We start from the raw sequence: 18456 nt of genomic DNA, 5'->3' as shown, positions 1-18456 counted from the left end.
TGGTTGGTCGTGGAAGCCTGCTATGATGCAGCTCAGCCTGGCCATCACTGGGCTGCAGTTGCCTATCCAAGCAACTACACTTGACACCCTCACAGCCTACACTGCATTTGCCTTCAGAACACCCCCAGGACGTTATCTCTGAATATGAAGACACCCTTTAACAACATAGGAAATCATCAGCTGGAACAGCAGGCAAGAAGAAACCCACCCCAGGGAAAATACTCTCTTTGGAAACAGTGGAAGGGGTTACTACCACTGCACAAGCTAGTGGTAGGGCATCATCTGGAGTACAATGCTCATCCACGCTGAGAGAAGGTGGCTCCAGCTGGGAATAGACAGTGAGAAGGTCCACCTGCATCACCAGAAGAGCCTGCAGCTGACTTTATAAGCAGAGAAGAATTTGGTTTGTTTAGTTTTGCAAAACAGAAGTTGAGAGGAACTGACTGTTCTCTATAATTTTTCCTTAGAGTTCATTAATTAAAGGGGAGAATATTAAAAAAAAAGCTAAAAATCAATGTGTATTCAAAGAATTAGTCACTATAAACAGACCGCTTTAAAATAGAGAGGTGCTGAAATTGACATGAAGTTTCTAAATATCAGATCTTAAGGAAATCCAGGAGGGGACAAGGAGTCATCACTGGCTGTCTCATAGCTCCTCCATGCACCTCAACAGCCTTCCAAGCCTCTGTGTGGCCTTTCATGAGGGAAGGACCAGAAGGCAGACAACACATCTCTGCCTCCTCCAAGCAAAACACAGCTAGAAAACTGATGAAAAAATCACAAAACAAATGCAAAGTGTTTTCTTGATAGAAAGGGTCTGTATTAGGCTCTGAATTATGATGTGAAATATAGTATATTTTAGAAAAAAAGCAATTACACTTATTTTTTCTATTTTTATGACACCCTTATTAGCACAAATTGAAGTTTTAATTAATAAATAACTGCTTGTGATAGAAAAAGAGAGAAAAAATATTTTTAGTGCCAAATGCAGAGAAATAGATTGCAACATGACAAAAGGGAGATGGCTGGTATAAAAATCAACAGCTTGTTATTTTAAAATGTGTTTATTCTCTGTGTTATTGCAAGATTTTAGCTATTGATGGATTGGCCACAGAGCTACAGCATAACCACTGAAATAAACCCTTTTTCTCCCTAGAAGATTTTAATAGCACTGCGTTATAAGTTAAACTATAAAGTAAACTCCAGCCACCTTATGCTCCCCATTGAGGATGGTAGGATTATCAATATATATGGCCAGGAATAAAACACAGCAATTTCTAGGAGAGAACTGATACTGCAACAAACAGTCCTCTGTATGCTTCATGAGCAAAGCAAACCTTGCCCACAAAAGCACTGGTGGGCAGGCTTTTTGCAGAGAACAGCAAAATTGTTGCCTTTAAAAGCAATAGAAGAGTTCATGGTCTCCAATTAGCTGCTCAGCCCCTTTTGTAGCTTTTCCAGTACAAGTTCCCTGGGAGACTGGGGGCAAGCCAAGGTGGACTGGAGAAAAAGAAACAAGAAAAGAATTATAAACAGAGCTGTCCTATGTTTAAGCCCATTTACTACATGGAATGAATTTGGCCCTCAGAAAATGGGCTGAAGGAAGAATTTAAGTAACTAAATCATCATTGTATTTGGCTGGCAACTTACAAAAACAGCCATATTTTTGTAAGTTATCAGTAAGTCACACCAGTTGACTCTCCCTTCCTCCTCTGCTGAATAAACACTTTAAACAAACAAGTGTTGGAAAGGGAGACAATATTATAAAATCTGGGCAGGGAGTAATTGTAGAAGCAGCTGTCCTCCTGACATTATCACAGAAATCAGAGATGGAAAAAATCCTATTAGGTCATATAGTCCCTCCCTTTGTCATTGCAGGCCTGTTCCCTAACGTAGATTTTCCAGTGCCTTGTCCAATCTTGTTTTAATACTATCTAAGTGATAGCTTCCAGCAGCTCCCTTGGGAGATTATTCCTCTGCCTAGTAAGTATTGCTGTCGAGACTTTCCCCACTGTAACAGCAATTTTTCCTATCATTTCTGTGTATCTCTAGATTATATCCAAGATGGTAAAAAGAAATACAGAAGTTTTGAAAAATGTTTCAGGATTCTAGACAATTGCACAAAAAAAATACATCCTAAAACAAAACCCACCCTTTTTTTTTTTTTTTTTTTTTACTGTTGCACTTGTCAGGAGATATACAAACATATCAACAAGCTGGCCCATGACAAACACACACCAAGTCCTATACCAGACAGATGGAAAAGATCAGCCCCAATTCCAAGTCTTTCAAACGAGTCCTTTTGCTGCAGACAAACAACAAATTACTTAGCTACGTTAGCTACAGATACAGTCTCTGCGTTCTTTCAGATCTGTCTGCTTAGGTCATGACTTTGAGTCTAGCTTCCTAATGGAACGAGGTGTGCCTGCTGCCTCCTCATCTGACTGCTCTCCACAGTCAGCACTGGAACTCAACAGCTATTTAAACTGATCCCTCCCAGAGGTCCAAAGGCTCACGGAAACCACAGGCTGATAACCATGGAAGGAGCCTCATGCTGTGCGTCACCTCTTGACCATGCAAACAGGCAGTGGAAATGTAAAGAAAGCTTTTGAGACACTCAATGGTTAAACAGAGGGGATGGGAGCCGGTGTTTGGGGAGACTTCATGAGGAACAAGACTTAGCATGGCAGCAGGATGCTAGGACACTGGACATGCACACATATTCAAGCTTCATCAGTTTTGTTGCACACAAAACAAAGAATTGTTTTATACAATCTTATGGAAAGAAGGTTATAGATCGTAAGTTTCCAGGTTGTTGTAACAAGCTTCCAGACATGAAATACCATTGCACCTGTTCAAATTCATTGCCTGCTTCAAACTTAGTCATATCTTTTCTGTTTTACACTATCTGAAGTTGCTGGACTTTTACAGATTGCAAAAAATCCTTTCTCCTCATTTTTTTTTTTAAAAGAATTCAGAATCTTGCATCAGTATTTTTTCCACAGTTAAATGCCACAGACATCAAAGTCACTCCCAGCCTGCATAAGTACCAAATTAAGAGACAAATGAGTGCTACAGCACTGTCAGCAGAGCAACACTGCAGGAGAGGAGGGTAGCACACATACACTAACCAAAAATGTCATCTAGAACTACAACGACGTACGTAAAATTCCTACAACAGCTTTAAAGAATTAACTTTTCTCAAGTTTGCTATTGGTCCACCTATAATAAAAACAAGGAACTCTCCTCCTTTTTTAGTTCAGTACGCTTTCACTAAAGCAGTTAGAAGAAACAGATACAGCCTTTCGTGCCCTCAGGTCCCACAAATCCAACTCAGTACTGTTACTATGCTATTTTTTTTTCCTTTTCATCATCCATAGAGATATTAAGGACCCAGTTCTTAATCACATCACACCACATGCTATCATTTAACCATACCGTGAGTAAAATACTACCAAATAAAAAGAGTATTTTTGTACAGATATTTCAAGGCAAGAACCAGAACAGAAAACCACAATATTGTGAAGCCAACAGCCAGTACAGAAACTGGAGGCTGTTCTTCCCCCATGTATCAATCAATCCCTGTAACCTGCTATGAGTAAGTGCACCCAAAATTTGCTATATTTTTGACCATGGCACTCCTCTCTGCATTCACCTCTTTCTTAATCACATCAAACCTAAGTTAGTTTCACCTTCAAAGCCCACATGCTCTTACTACCTTTCATTCAGTCTCAAAGGCTGACATCTCTGAAAACATGTAACAGCTTCCACTTGTCCCTCCTACATTTCTGAAAAGTTTTTAATGTTTTCTTCTGTTTTGCCTCTCCCACTTGAGAGCCGCCTATAGAAGTGAGAAAGCTGTCTTTATGCTCTTTCAAATCCCTCATTAGAAGTCTGTTTTCTGAGATGTCTGTAAAAACATCTGATAACAGAAAAGCATCCCATGCCTAACCTTAACACCATATCATGTCATCTAGTATGGACCCAAGTTTCTTTCCGCTTGCTTCTCAGTTCTTACCTAGCTATAATTGTCCACCATTTGGACAGTTAAGTCTTTGTACAACCCCTAGCAGATCTTTGTCTGGTGGAAGTCCTTTGGGACTTCTCCTGGCTTTTTTAACTGATGAAGAGAAAGAAGTGAACTGAGCAACCTGGGGAACCTCTTCCTAACTGCAGTACTGCTAAGGCTTCACAAAATACAGGGAAAAGGCAGAAAGAAAAAAGTGACTAATAGATGTCATCGATAAGGTAACAATACACATAGATCCAAGGATAAATTCCATTCAGATCAAAGGAAATATATTAATTTCCAACCCTGGCTCAGTTATGTGGAAAACTCTTTTTCATAAAGCATAAACATGCACCTACACTAAACAACCCCCTTGCTTTTTAGAACAAACTAAAAAAAATATATCCCTGCAACATAGCCCATTTCTGGGTGCAAAAATACATTTCAAATGATTCACTTTACTTTTTCAACAGCTTCATCCTAACTCTGGGGAACATAACACAGAATCAAAAAGCAGAAATCACAAAGACATTTTGCTAAGTATTAATACAATTTTTTAGGGAGTGTGTGTATTATCAAGTCATTAACAGAAGAAAAAAAAAAAAAGAATTATAAAGTTCCTAGTATTTCATAAAAGTAACATCAAACTGTTGCATTAACACTCATTTGTGAGCATACGACTGTACCCAAAAGAGCAAGTCTCTTTGTATACCTTGAGATGTTTGAATGACAAGTTCTCCTTACCTCTAGCACTCTTCCTGTGATATACTTTTCACAATTGTCACATCTGATACCAAACTTTGCATGATAGTCTGTTTCACAGTATGGAATGCCATCCCTAGGGAAAAACAACAGGCCATACAGATACTTTACATAGGCTTACAGGTTTAATGGGAGATTATACAGCTAGAATTTCTTAATGCTTCAACACTTCATAAAGCATTTACAGGCTTTCCCACCTCCCAAATACCTGTATTTATTAATTTTGTAAAGAACTGAATAGTTAATGAACTATTCTGGCCCTTCCGAGTCTACCACAATCCCACTTTCCTGCTTTGTCACCGAATTCAGCCATCGCCTCTCCCCTTGTTGCAACACCTGGTTTCTGAGACACTCACACACACCATTTGTTTTGACAGTGTTACTCATTAACTTCTTCCACATTTCCCTCTTTTAAAAAAAAAACAGTTATTCCTACATATTATTCTTTCCCTCCTCTTTACTTATAATCTAATTAATCTAATGTATGTATAATCAAATATATATATATATATATATATATAATCTGATCTTTTAGCTTAAACTGCACAGAGTAATTTCTCAAATGAGTATCTTGACTGTAAACCAAGTTTTGATTAACATTTAAATCTACTGACATTGTGGACTGGACTTGCTTACAGACAGTCTTGGGAACCTGCTCCACAGAAGTCAGTAATGACTGTGAGACCTCAGCCCCAGCAGCAAAAGAGATCTCGCAGTATGTTCCTGCATGACGTGAACAGTTATTTCACCACCACAAGTGATTTAAGATAAGGTACAATTTAAAAATATGAAGGATAAAACCAGGAGTCTCAGCTTTACTGGTCACAACCAGTACACTTGGGCCATTGCTCTGAAATGAACCTATTTGTTTTACATGCAGATCACAATTTTATGGAGTTTTACACTTAGACCATTAAACCGATGAACAAAAATAAATTGCTCTAGAAGAAGCTGGAGAGACTACTTCTGTTTCAAAGTGCAAGTTAAACACAGTTAAATGTTTAATGTGCTATGTTAAAACAGCCTATGAACAGACAGATTTATTAGCAGGGGCATGATTTTATTGGACATTTCCCTGCAGAAACACAAAAATTAATTTTATAGCATACAAGTTGGATTGCTCAGAAACGAACCTGTAAGTTATCACAACAATTAATTTAATTAATTGAAGCCAGGATGTTTCTTCTCTTGAGTTATTTTGTTTGGCATTTAGCTTTTTTAAAGAGAGGATTTCACAACAGCTATATCTTTACAATTTATGGGTATTTCATTATTAAATAACAAGGAAAAAATGCACTGTACCAAACATGTAGCAGAGTAGCACAACATCTGAGATAATGCAAAACCTTACTTAAGAACACCCTTTTATTAAATATTGTTTCTGCAGTGCAAGCTGTGAAATTAAATGTTATACTTGTGTTAATCTAAATTCAGAGAATTGCTGAAAGTCAGTGGGACACCAGCTCTGAAACTCCATCATCTCTGGGCACTGATGATTGAGTTACTTAGCTGTTTAGGAAAATTTCATCATATCAACACACTTCTCTGAAGCAGAAATTACTCCCAGGTGCCTTGGCTGGTGAAAGCCCTGTATCTCACCCAACTGATATGAGTGTTGACATGGGACTTGGTCTGTGTGTGTGCTTTGTGCTGTCTCTTATTGCTGTCATCACATTCAGTCCAAATCTGAGAGCATGAGGGTCTGGATCAGCGCAAAAGCATGGTATGTACCCCCTTAATGAACTTCTTCAGAACATTTTTGCTTATGTGAAGCACATGGAAAGGATAACATCTGCTTGTTCACATTACAGCATCACATACAGAAAAATCAAACACAGACAACTCAGGGCGGGTCTACGGGGCTTTGAAGCATATTCCACCATTGCATTTCTATAGCATAGCTGATTTGTCAAGTCCCACTCCAGCTAAACGGAAAAATTCAACTTCTACTTTTGTTAATTTGATTTTTTTCTGCTTTAAATCTTTTAATACAATTTAGGCGATAATTTAGATAATAATCTCTAATCTTTTATGTATCCCCCAACTATACATAAACAAAAGCTAATGGATATGCAATGCTAAAGGAATTACTTTGTATTAAAAGAATGCTGAAAACAAGTGAAAATGCTCCTCAACTTACTTGCTGATGTACTCTGCATTCAGTAGCTTGCCGCATGTATCGCACTTAAAACAGCCCAAGTGCCAGTGTTTGTCCAAGGCAACCAATGACTGCCCATTTTTTATTTCTGAACCACAGCCCCCACAATCTGCAAGAGAAAAATCCAATACGAGTGAATCACACGCTTTAGATGGTCACACAACAATACTGGTTACTGCAGTACAAGGATTCACCTGTGTCCTACTAACAGCTCACTGCTGGCTGCTCACTGCAGGATGACAGGTGGTGCTGCCCTAATATTGCCCTAACATTGCTGGAAGATAAGAATCATTCAAAGAAAAAAACTAGTAACTTAGGTCTCCTAGTGCCTCTAGGTTTTATCTTTATTAATTTACACTTTGGTTAGAAGATACAAAGTTTTGCTGATTAAGCTTTCAAGAATTGCAAATTGGGCCAATAAAACTGATTAAAAAGTCCTAAAAGTCATGAGATGAAAGCAAGTAACTGATTCTTCATATTAGATGTTGTTTCTGGGTCTGAAAGCTTTCCTTATTATTCCAAAATTCTTTTTGCAACTATGAAAAAAACTAAGCTCAAATTTTGACATGAAATTCTGTAACAGGAAAAATACACCACTACTTAAGAGGCATTACTAATTCCTGAGTAGTAGTGACACTGCAGTATGTGAAAGTGATGGCTGGCTACATATTTATTATTTATAGAAATTCAGGCTACATATTTATTATTTATAGAAATTCACATATATGAAGATCCAAAAAGTGGTAACAAAAATTAAACGCAAAACACGTCATAACTAGGTAACATAGGCTAGGCTATGTTGGTTAAATAGGCTATACGTGAACTAGCTACACTCCCCAGAAAAAATAATTAAGGACAAGACTTTTGAGGGGATTTGGTTGCTTTTTGATTATATGTTTTTTTTTAATCACGGATGCTTTTGACTATGCTAGTAAAAGCCAGATCTAGTCTCATTTCCACACCAACAGTCCACCAGCAAGTACCTTGTTTAGAGATGCTACATAGACAAGGGATTTGAATGTGGCTCTCTGTGTCCTAAATGAATCCTCTCATACCCTACAAGGTCCGGCTCTCTTTCATTCTTCACTGTAGATCCATGCCTATGTATAATTTTCTTACAAAAAGTTAAAATAGTCAGAATATGTGGAAAAATAGGTATAAGTATCAGTAATAAACTGATTCTAGTATCAATCTCTCAGTAACCCTTCTAATCTAATATCATTAGATCTTCCATCTTACGTGAAATCATATATATTTTTTTTTAGGAATTCTTCATGTATACCAACAATCTGCTAGGAAAAGACAAACTCTGAAAGGCACTTGAAGAGTCATTTAAAGATGTCAGAAGAGAAAAAAAAAACCTGATGTCTTGCATGGAAGAGAAAGATACACAAAACCATAAAAAAGATACATCTAGTTATTAAGAACTCCAAACACAGGATCTCATTAAAACAGTTAAACAGTTCTCTTAAAAACTCTGATTTAAGACTATTTAGTTGGTTACATGACCCTAATGAGACACTCTGTTAGTGCAATTTTAAATGCCTCATTTCTGAGCACACAACAATAAAGAACAGTTCTTATTTTCCTTTAGTGGATTTGGAATGGATTAAGGGAGTAATAATATGTCTCTCTAATGTCGCCAGTAAAGCACCAATATGTGGAAACAAGCCCAGCACAAAAGCACGTGCACCACAGATCAGAACATTTGAGTTTTGCTAACAAAAAAGAACATTTGTGTGTGTGCCTGGATTTAGTCCCACAAGAGAAGAAATGTTGCAGTATTCTGCAGTATCTATTCTTCAACTGCAATCAGAAATTTGTGATCTCCTCTGCACCAGGGGTTCATCTGGTAATCTAATTTAATCTCACTGGTTGAGGGTTTCTTTTGCAAACTCAATACAACACTTTCTGCTCAGATGTCATTCACCTTTCATCTGGTTTAAGCTTGGGTGGGCAGAAATGCAGCATTTGGCGAGCTACTTTTCTGTTCCCAACTGCTGTTTTCGCTGCTAAATTCCAGATAATTAAAAACAAACATTGTGGTTGCTATGCCAACAGTGCCTACTGATGTGACGTCCTTGTCTTCCTGTCTTGGATGCAGCATCCTTTGGTGACTCACCTGATTTCAACCAATAACTCTGCAGAACCCATCAATTTGCTGCTACATGTTGAAATTCTTCCCTGAGTGCTCTCTTTCCACATCAACACTGCCACAAGAGGTTTTCAAAGCTAGTATTTTATAAATGAAATAAAACGAGTAGGTAGAGGTATTTATATAATAATAAAAAAATCAAGGACTCAGGCAAAGAGCAAATATTTGACATTCTTCCTTTCTTCCAAATGTAATACATAAAGGAGATCAGAACTGAAGCTGGAGTATGAAAATAGAACTGGCTCAGAGGGGACAGCGGTGTTGGGAGCTCAGTGAGTCCCATGAGATCTCTTGAAAGCATTCTTGAGCTCAAGTCAGAGATAAATGGGCCAACAAACAACACACATAGTACGTATCAGGCAGTTCTGAGCCAGGAGCATAACCAGCATAACAGCAGGTTATTATTATGTATTACTTGGTCCTTGACTCAGCTTACTTGGAGTCACATATTTTTGTGCACTACTGTTCTCTAATAAAAAGAATTGTTCGTTTAAAACATTAAGGTCTTTTCTAAGAAGACTGTTGCTAAAACAAGGAGACACTCCATGTATTGCTTTGTGTAATATGTAGCATAGCTACAGCCAGCCAGCCTGGATTTTCAATTTTCCAGTTCAACCAAGATGTCTCTGCTTGTTCATTCCTGAAACACTGGTTCTAGCCTGAGGATGAGATGCTTAGAAAGCAGCTGCAATTACATATTGCTCTTTCACAAAGTACATATTAATCTGAATGTTTCCCAAATTCTTTATTACCTTTTTAGATATTTCATTAATTTTCTCTGAATTGGCATTGGTCAGGCTCTTACATATCCCACTATGTATACATGCACGCACTTCCACGTATTTGTGGCTGCAGCGCTTGCCGTTGACCCATCAAAGCTCTATTTCCCACACCAAGGAGGGATTATACCATTGCTATCCAATTTCCTGAGTTCCATGACCTCCACAGCTCCAGGCCAGCTGGGTGCTGCACATCACTATGAAATCAGAAGATGCTGGCCTGCAGCTGGACTGCAAGCCATGGGGAAATGGAGTAAGGAAGAGGTAAGAGACTATAGTCTACACAGGTATGTTTGTCTGGGATCCTTGCAACATCATGGCACAATTTACTTGCAGGCCAGGTATGGACTTGAGTTTGCCCTTTGAGAAGCCATTTTGTCTATCAGCTCAACCCCATCACGACATAGTTTGAAAAGCAGAGCTGGCTATAGTCTCAGGTGAAGGTGAGATCAAATTCCTTTAGAAGTCTACAGTGTGGCAGATATCACCCACGTTTGAACCCAGACTCGTGACCAATTCCACTGAAACCTACAGACTTCATCAATTTAAAGCAGACCTGTGTTTGAGGTTTAAATACGTTTGAGACTTTTTTTCGGAGAAAAGCTAAACTTCTGTTTTCCAAGCTCAGGTTTTGCCACAAAGATATGCTTCCAGTACTGTTTCCCTTTGAGACAAGTGGTTTGCTGAGGTTTGCAGGTACCTGTGCACTGCGGAGACTTGGCACAGTGACCTGAAAGTTCTGGGGAAATGCAATATAAGAAAAACTCTCCATGGTGGGTTGGTGTGTACAGAGAAAGGGGATGTAAATACATAAAAGGATTATGTAATCACAGGTAATCAAATGAAGTTCTGTCCGCACTCTATGAGGCAAATAATGTCCATTAAAAGCAAAGGCACTTTTCCCATATGACAGGGGACAAAGAGATGATAGGATGATAGGCCATTAAAATATGGATCTGCAAATGCAGCCAGCCAAGATGGCTGAAGATGATCCATCTCTGAAATGGAGAGATGGATCATCTTCATGATGAGAAGATGCACCTAAGAGAAAGGGCCGTCCCCTTCCCAATGCCATTCTCTTTTGGGAAGAGAGGAACCAGCATAGCTTCTCTCACTACATTCCCACAGCAGCTTTTGCTGACAAACTGGAGAAAGCAGATGGTGAAAACTTCTCTAGAGGGAGGGCTGGGGGGAAAAAACACCAAAAAAAGGAGAGATTTCTCCCTGAAGTGGGCTGGATTCCTTATATACAAAGACAAGCAGTCTATGGGGCCCTTCCTCAGCCATGCTGAATCCAGCCCGATGCAATGCGACAGTGTGGTAGTCACTACAAGTATTTCCGTCTTTGCTGTTTAACTGAATTGCTGTGGCTGTGTAATTACATAAAGATAGTGGTTGACTCTCAAAGCATGGCAGCTCCTTGGGAACAAACCAGCCGAGGAACAGAATTCAGAGCCGCAATGCCACTCTATGACCCGCTACAAAAAAGGCGGTATGAAAAGACCACATTTCTTCTCTGCAGTGTTTGTATCTATGTTTGTACACTATGGTACTGAGGTCAAGGCAAATAACCCCCTGGTCACATTGCATACATTAACCCTTCCTGTGTAGTATTTCGCCACATAGTCATGTTACTGATATTTTCTGAAGCAATACTGGAACACTCACAAAATATTAAATTTCACGTTGGATTTTATTTTAGCTGGAATTGGACTATGTCCTCAAAAATATTAACATCTATATCACACCTTTCTCCAAATAATTCAATTTACTCCAGTATTAGTCAAATGTTTTGAGAGTTTCTTCGTATTGTTAACCCGATAATGGCACCATTTGTGTTTCTTAGTATCAGACTTTCTCAGAGAACTACCACATACTTTTTCACATGACTACATTGTATTTCTCAACACCTTCTATGCAGCATAGTGGTAGAAGTACCAGTTACAAGTACTGCTGTAAAATTTTGCTCTTTAAACTCGCACAGACTAAGAAGTACCACAGCAAAGGGTAGAAACCCCTACTTACTTCGCAGGTTCTGTACAGGGAAAGAGCTGGTGCTGCTGGAAGGGGGCAGGGAACATTTCTGGCAGATGCACTCCTTCCCATTGAAAGTCACCCGGTCGCCTGCAGGGAAAGGCAGCCTACAACAGAGGAAATAAAAGTGAACAGGTTACAGTCTCACACCTTTATCAAAATGGAGTATCTTTCCATAAAGGAACTGATCATTACTCTGGTTTCTTTTTCTTTGCTTGCCCACTTCTCATTCATGATTTTTCAGCTACTTGGAGGCTAAAGTATCAAAGGGACATATCAAACAGACAATTGCAAAAGCAGATGTTACAGCTACTTAGGAAAAAAAAAATAATCTCAAGATACAAAACCACACTGAGCACTCAAGTCCAGATCCTTGTGTATTTAAGAAATGTAGTATTAGCAAGGGTTGATCATGAACAGGATCAGTTACAGAATGAAAATAAAAGTCACATTAGAGGGATAAGTTACAGGCAAATGCAGCTGCTTTTATGTTCTGAAAATGCTGCATGTATGATGACTTTTACACATTAAAAAAACAGCACTTGTCCTCCCAACTTTGATCGTATCAAAGTTCTCCTCTTAATTTACATGCTCAGAAAGGAAGAGCTGGTGAAGTCTCATATGAGAAAATCTATCCCAGTTATAAAACTCAAAGCGTCTACATTACTTGTTTGTTCTACTCAACAGCTCTCCTTACACTTAATTAAATCCTTCCTTTTTATCAATGTCCTTAAAACAACAAACTTTGTGCAGTGAACTTTCTTGTCTGGGCACAGAAACTGCTGATGTTGGTTTTTTTCTCTAGGCTGAGCAGAAGGGCAAATCACTTCATAATTCAGCAAAGGATGATGAGGATGTAGAAACACATTTCACTCCACCTAAAGCTCATGTCCACCTAAATCCCAAGTAAGCTATCAAAATATGGCTAAGTGGGGCAGAAACGTAACACAGGCCTTCTGCCTCGTGGTGATTTCCATGTGATTAAATAATCTCATTAACATTTCATCAAAACTCTGCATGACATGCCCCCACAAACACTATCAGATTCATACCAGGTTTAGAGGTTGTCTTCACTACAAAAGCTGCACAGATACCTCTGGCTAAGCACAAACGTTATTTTCTTCCCTAAGCCACCCGAGTGGCTTAGTCTACAGGTGTTGCATTTAAAAGAAAACTTTAATTACTTAAAATGAGAACAAAAGCAACGCTGTCCCTTGTTTCTAAATAATGCTACTAAAATCTATTTTAAACCAGCTATAAGTGTTCAATCCATTTTGGATCATAGGCAATACTTTAAAAATCATGAGGACAACAGAGACTTCAAATATTTTAGGATCTTTGAATATCCAATAATGAATTCTGCTTTTCACCTTTCCTTTTTTCCCTTCACTAATGACTTTATACTCCAAATACTTGCCGGCTACCCTCTTACTTACCTAAAGTTAAGATAAGGAAAAATATTTTAGGCAAATAGCCTTTAAAATTGTCTTGCTCTTTGACACAAGTAAATGCTCCATGTGTGATTCTGGTACGAACAGGCCCAACACCATGTTAGTACAGATCCAGGAGTCCTAAATTTCCATCTGTTCAAACAGGATTTTCTACCATGAGTTTTACTCAATAAACTGATCAGAAGACGACAACACTGTCTGGTATAACAGAGAGGACATGATGGAGCCACGCTCCAGTGAGCGGCAGGTCTGTCCCATCTTGCAGCAATCTCCTGTGTTACATATCAAAAACCCCAAAAATGTTCTTTTTAGGTTGTAACTGTTATTTACAACAGATTTTTACACTGCTCGAAGTCATGAAGCCTTTTAATGTATGGAATAAAGAGTTTCATGAACATCACAGAACAGGTGAGGTTGGAAAGGACCTCTGGAGGTCATCTTGTCCAGCCCAGAAGTTTATTCAAATGTACATTTGAATACAACTTAGTAAATGTGATGTGATACACATCTATATAGATAATTAATATGTATGGCTAATTACCAAAAACTGTCTCAAAAATGGGGTGACATACTTTAAACACTGTCCTAGTTTTCTAGTGCCAATGTGAAAGAAACCATTTAATCCTGTTTTCATTTTAACAAAATCTTACAAAATCAAGTCTAGAACTTAGCACTATTGATTGACCTGGAACAGTACAAGCCAAGGAATTTCACCTGTTCCAGAACTGAGATAAGAACTTGTAGTTGATCTCCTATGTGTTTTTAAGAAGACATCTCATCTTCATTTACACTGATAGACTTATTATGACCACCGGTAATCTGCTCCAAATTAAACCCCCCCAAAAATGGTAACCTGCTCCACAGATACAACCACACAACTACACAGCCATACAATACCCTGACATCGTTCGCTGTTAAGCATGGTTGCATGCCCTGGCAGGATATTACCATCAGAGATGTTTTGCCATAGTCTTTCTTGAGACCAAGACTGGGACTTGACTAACGACCCAGCTGCACTCTCATGAGGTGTCTCGGTAAAATGGCAGTCTTTGAGCTGTTCATAATCCTGGAGATGATGATGTACTAGAAGCCATGAATGACAGATACACTGCTCTGAAGAATGACCTCAACTACAGAACATTCTTGTATCTAGTATATAAGCAGGAATAGCCAGAGGGATGGTTAATGTATTTTTTTGACTTGATAGCAAAATAACAAAAATCCAGCTGAACTTCCAGCCGAATACAGAAGCCCATCTCAAACAGATGCACGGAGCATCAAGTGAAGTAGAAGGAGGGACTGATCACTTTGAATTTGCTCATCTACACTAGGCAATTAGCCAATATGAAAGAAAATAAGTTGATACTCGAACAGAAGAATAGGATAATTGATCTCCTATGGCACAAAGACAGAGCTGGGTAGATGACAGCCACAAAACATACCAAAGCTCATAGGCACCACACCATGCCATTGAGCCTCAGAGGGAAGGGCCACATGAGCCCGTAAACATATCTTACTTGGTTTATTTGTTAAGAGCTTAGTAATTAATTTCAGGCCCTTCCATTTGGAGGGGAGAGGGCAACAAGTTCAATTCTCTGTTAAGTTTTCCACATCCGCAAGATACCTTGCTCTAAAAAAACAGGGAAATCCTCCTTGGAAGCGGTTCACCCAAAGGCATAGGCAGACATTTCCTTCCCTCGCTGGAGACAATCAGGTCTCGGAGTTTGCTTCACTATCTTATTCACTGGGAATCCAGAATTTGTACACAGCACATTTGCCAGTATTTCTGTAACATCTGACCTCTCCTTTTCACAAGCAGCCGTGCTGAAGGATTTCAACGCTGCCAGTACAAGTGAAGGCACAACAGAAGGTGGTAACAGTCAGCTAACAAGGTTTCAGTTTCTGAGATCTTTAACTTGTGAGCAGGACTATATATAGCATTGTAGGCTAAAAGCAGCATATCTGCCTTTGAATACAATGACATCTCACCACCAGTCACCCACTGAACATTGCTAGGTATGGGTTTTAATTAACTGCTAATCCTTTTAAAAATATTCAGCGTGATTTTCACAGTTGGATAATCTATTTTTAAAATGAGAATTAAGAGCATCTTTAAAGCAACTCTCTGAAATGACTTGTAGGATTTTAATACTTCTGTGATTCATTTCCCAATGAATTTTGTTTTATCCATCTGCCTAGAATATTTGTAAACCCAGAAATGACTGGAGCTCACCAACAAAATTATATTGTAAAACATCAAACCATTATCAGCCTAAACCAGGGGAACTGTGTGTTGACACTAAAAGGTCTGGTCCTGTTCTTGTCCCTCTCTGCACCATGCCTCAACCTGTGCAGCTGTGGGCAAGACATTCAAGCTTTCTGGGCCAAAAGAAAATATTCCATTTTTTTCAGAACAGATGGATCGCCTTCTGTTGCTGACCTGACTGTGGCTGAACAGTCAACTAAATTTCATACAAGAAAATTAACAGAAGCATATGGTCAGGGTTGTGGGGAGCGCAAAGCTATTCATTTCAGTAGCAGAATGCAGTTACACTGGGTCAGTTGTAATATCAGACTGCAACCTAAGGACCTACAGGATCAAATTCTGCTCTAACTTGTACCTCGTACAATCACATCCCTCAAGGTTGCTCCATAGGAACAAATTTGACCCAGGGTGTTAAACCTGATAATACAAAGTAGACATTACTTGCTATCTAATGATTACATGAATTTCAGTAAGGACAAATGCCAAGTCCTGCACCCAGGGAGGAATAACCCCGTGCACCAGTGCACCTTGGAGGTCAATCAGCTGGAAAGCATAAAAAGATGTAGCAGTCCTGGTGGACACCATGTTGAACATGAGTCAGCGGCGTCCCTGCGACAGAGGCAGCCAACTGCATCCTGGGCTGCATTAGTGTAGACAGCAGGTCCAGGGGTGTGATCTTCCCCTCTGTTCATTGTTTGAGAGACCACATCTGGAGCAGTGTGTACTATTTTGGGTTCCTCTGGACAAGGTTTACTGGAGGGAGACCAGTGGTGGTTGTTAGGTCCAGAACTGGACAGACCACAGGACGCACAGTCAGGGTACAAAAGAGATGGACTTGTTCAGTCTCAAAATGCTCAGGGGAGATCTTACTGACATCTAAAACTACTCGATGACATGTATATGAAATTGGAGCCATGGACTTTTCAAAGGTACAGAGTGAAAGGACAAGAGGCAGCAGACATAAACTGGAACATGGGAAATGTCAACTGAATACAAGGAAAAAAAACATTACCATGAGCGTGCTCAAATGCTGGAACAGGCTGTCCAGAGAATCTGTGGGATCTCCATCCTTGGAAATATTTTAAATTAATGCTGTCAGCAGCCTGCTCAAACTGGAATTGCTTTGAGCCAGGAGCTGGACCACAGGAACCCCACAGATCCCTTCCATCTTACATGACTCTAGGGTATAGGTATACTCCATATGTAAACCTGAAGAGCATCACAGCAAGGCTCCTTTGTTCAGGGAGCACCATATATTGATAAATATATTTAGTTTAGAATCAAAATGCCAAGAAAAACTCATTTCATTCTGATTTCAAAACTTTGGCCTTAACATCCAGATGAAGGCTGCTTCGTGAGATGCTTCAAGAAGTACTCAGTGCTGCCTAAGTGGGAACCAAATTCTTTCAAAATTCAGCAGCACTAAAAAAAGCAATTTAAAAGGTTTAGGATATTTGAAAAGTCTGACACAATTGCTACATTTCAGAGTTAACTGAATTTCAACATCTAATTTCCAGTATTATCTTAATTTCTCATGGCATACATAAACAAAAGCTCTCAGGTTCTTTCTAGAAATAGCAGTGTTACACATACAACTATAAAGTCCTTTGCTGAAACAAACAAAAAAAATCCGTTTTCTGCATTTTTATATTAAACTGCCTGGACACAGTTAATTAGCTTCTTGAAGGTAAGAGAAATACAAGTGGATTGAGAGAAGTTTTAGATCTGGGTTTGGCACAAAACCACTTGAAGAACAAGTGTGCAGGGGCAAGAGGCAGTTACATTATCCACTTCTATGTGGCACATACTCAAGTTCTGTCAATACACTGTTTCAATTTCCTAAGTTCAGACAAAACATAGAACTTAGATATCCAAATTCTGTAATGCATAGATGAACCTGTTTAGTTATTAACTCAGAACATATGTGCGAATCTATCCCCCAGGTAAGAGTCAAACTGCCGTTCTCTCTTCATCACGTATGTGTCACAAGAAGCTGTATTTTTTCAACTTTTAATTAAAAGAATAATGAAATTAAAGGGATAACGATTATAAGCATTCCTCCAACCCGGTGAATAAACAACCCCACACACTTAAGCAATTTTTATATTAACCCATAAAACCAAACCCCAGATTTTTGATACCCTATGCACACACAGCCCATCAGTAACATTGAAATCACAGAGTCTATGTACAGTTGAACATTACGTGGAGCATACATCTGACATATGCTTAATACATTTATATAACTTATTAACACTATCACAGGTATGATGATTACCCATGTCTTTCTGAAAGACTCAGTTTCCTGCCCTTGCCCACCCTGCATAAAGGCACACAGTCTTGTCCCCGACACCCACACAAGAACTATGTGCACAATTTTAATAAAACTCAGCTTCTATTGCTACAGGTAGCCTTAATTTTCTCCCTCTCCCTATTTGACTTATACAAACACATGAACCTTTTGGAGGAAATGCCTTTGGCAGCGCCCCGGAGGACACAGCCCCTTCCAATTAATGAAGCTGCAAGAATAAGATTGCTCATTTACTTCCTGGGAATTCAGACTAAGCAGTTAATCTGCACCATTTTTCAATCTATTTTGTTGTTCTTCTACTCATTCCTAGTTCTAGGCATTATCATCCCAAAACCCAACAGCAGAAAACAAGTTTCACTGGACTATGAACAGCACTGGAAGATGGGACTAAGCCCTCAATCCTTATGCCAGCAGAGCAAACATGCAATTAAAACTTGATTTTGTTTAAGAACCACCTGGTCAATGAAAGACAGAGCAAAACAATCACATAGGACAATATAGTATACTGTACTTTTAATAGTTTTTCTCTGA

General features: G+C 39.0%; 1 protein-coding gene and 1 long non-coding RNA gene across 10 annotated transcripts in view; one reads left to right on the top strand and one right to left on the bottom strand.

Annotated features, from left to right (window-relative positions):
- The window catches only part of ABLIM2 (actin binding LIM protein family member 2), a 143651-nt gene that overhangs the window by 67195 nt on the left and 58000 nt on the right, over positions 1-18456 (bottom strand). For all 9 annotated transcript variants that reach the window (XM_055724002.1, XM_055723959.1, XM_055723971.1 and 6 more), the window contains exons 4-6: positions 11889-12004; positions 6912-7038; positions 4754-4847 (exon numbers count right to left, since the gene is read on the bottom strand). In XM_055724002.1, coding sequence (XP_055579977.1) covers positions 4754-4847; positions 6912-7038; positions 11889-12004 — 337 coding nt within the window. The remainder of the gene's footprint in view (positions 1-4753; positions 4848-6911; positions 7039-11888; positions 12005-18456) is intronic.
- LOC114017620 (uncharacterized) lies at positions 5187-9582 on the top strand. Its single transcript, XR_008734515.1, has 2 exons — positions 5187-6494; positions 8953-9582. It is a non-coding gene; the product is annotated as an uncharacterized LOC114017620 (long non-coding RNA).

This window comes from Falco cherrug, chromosome 1 (genome assembly GCF_023634085.1).
Source record: "Falco cherrug isolate bFalChe1 chromosome 1, bFalChe1.pri, whole genome shotgun sequence".
Classification (NCBI taxonomy): domain Eukaryota; kingdom Metazoa; phylum Chordata; class Aves; order Falconiformes; family Falconidae; genus Falco; species Falco cherrug.
Note: the sequence above shows the minus strand (reverse complement) of the source record. Positions and strands in the feature narration are given on the sequence as shown.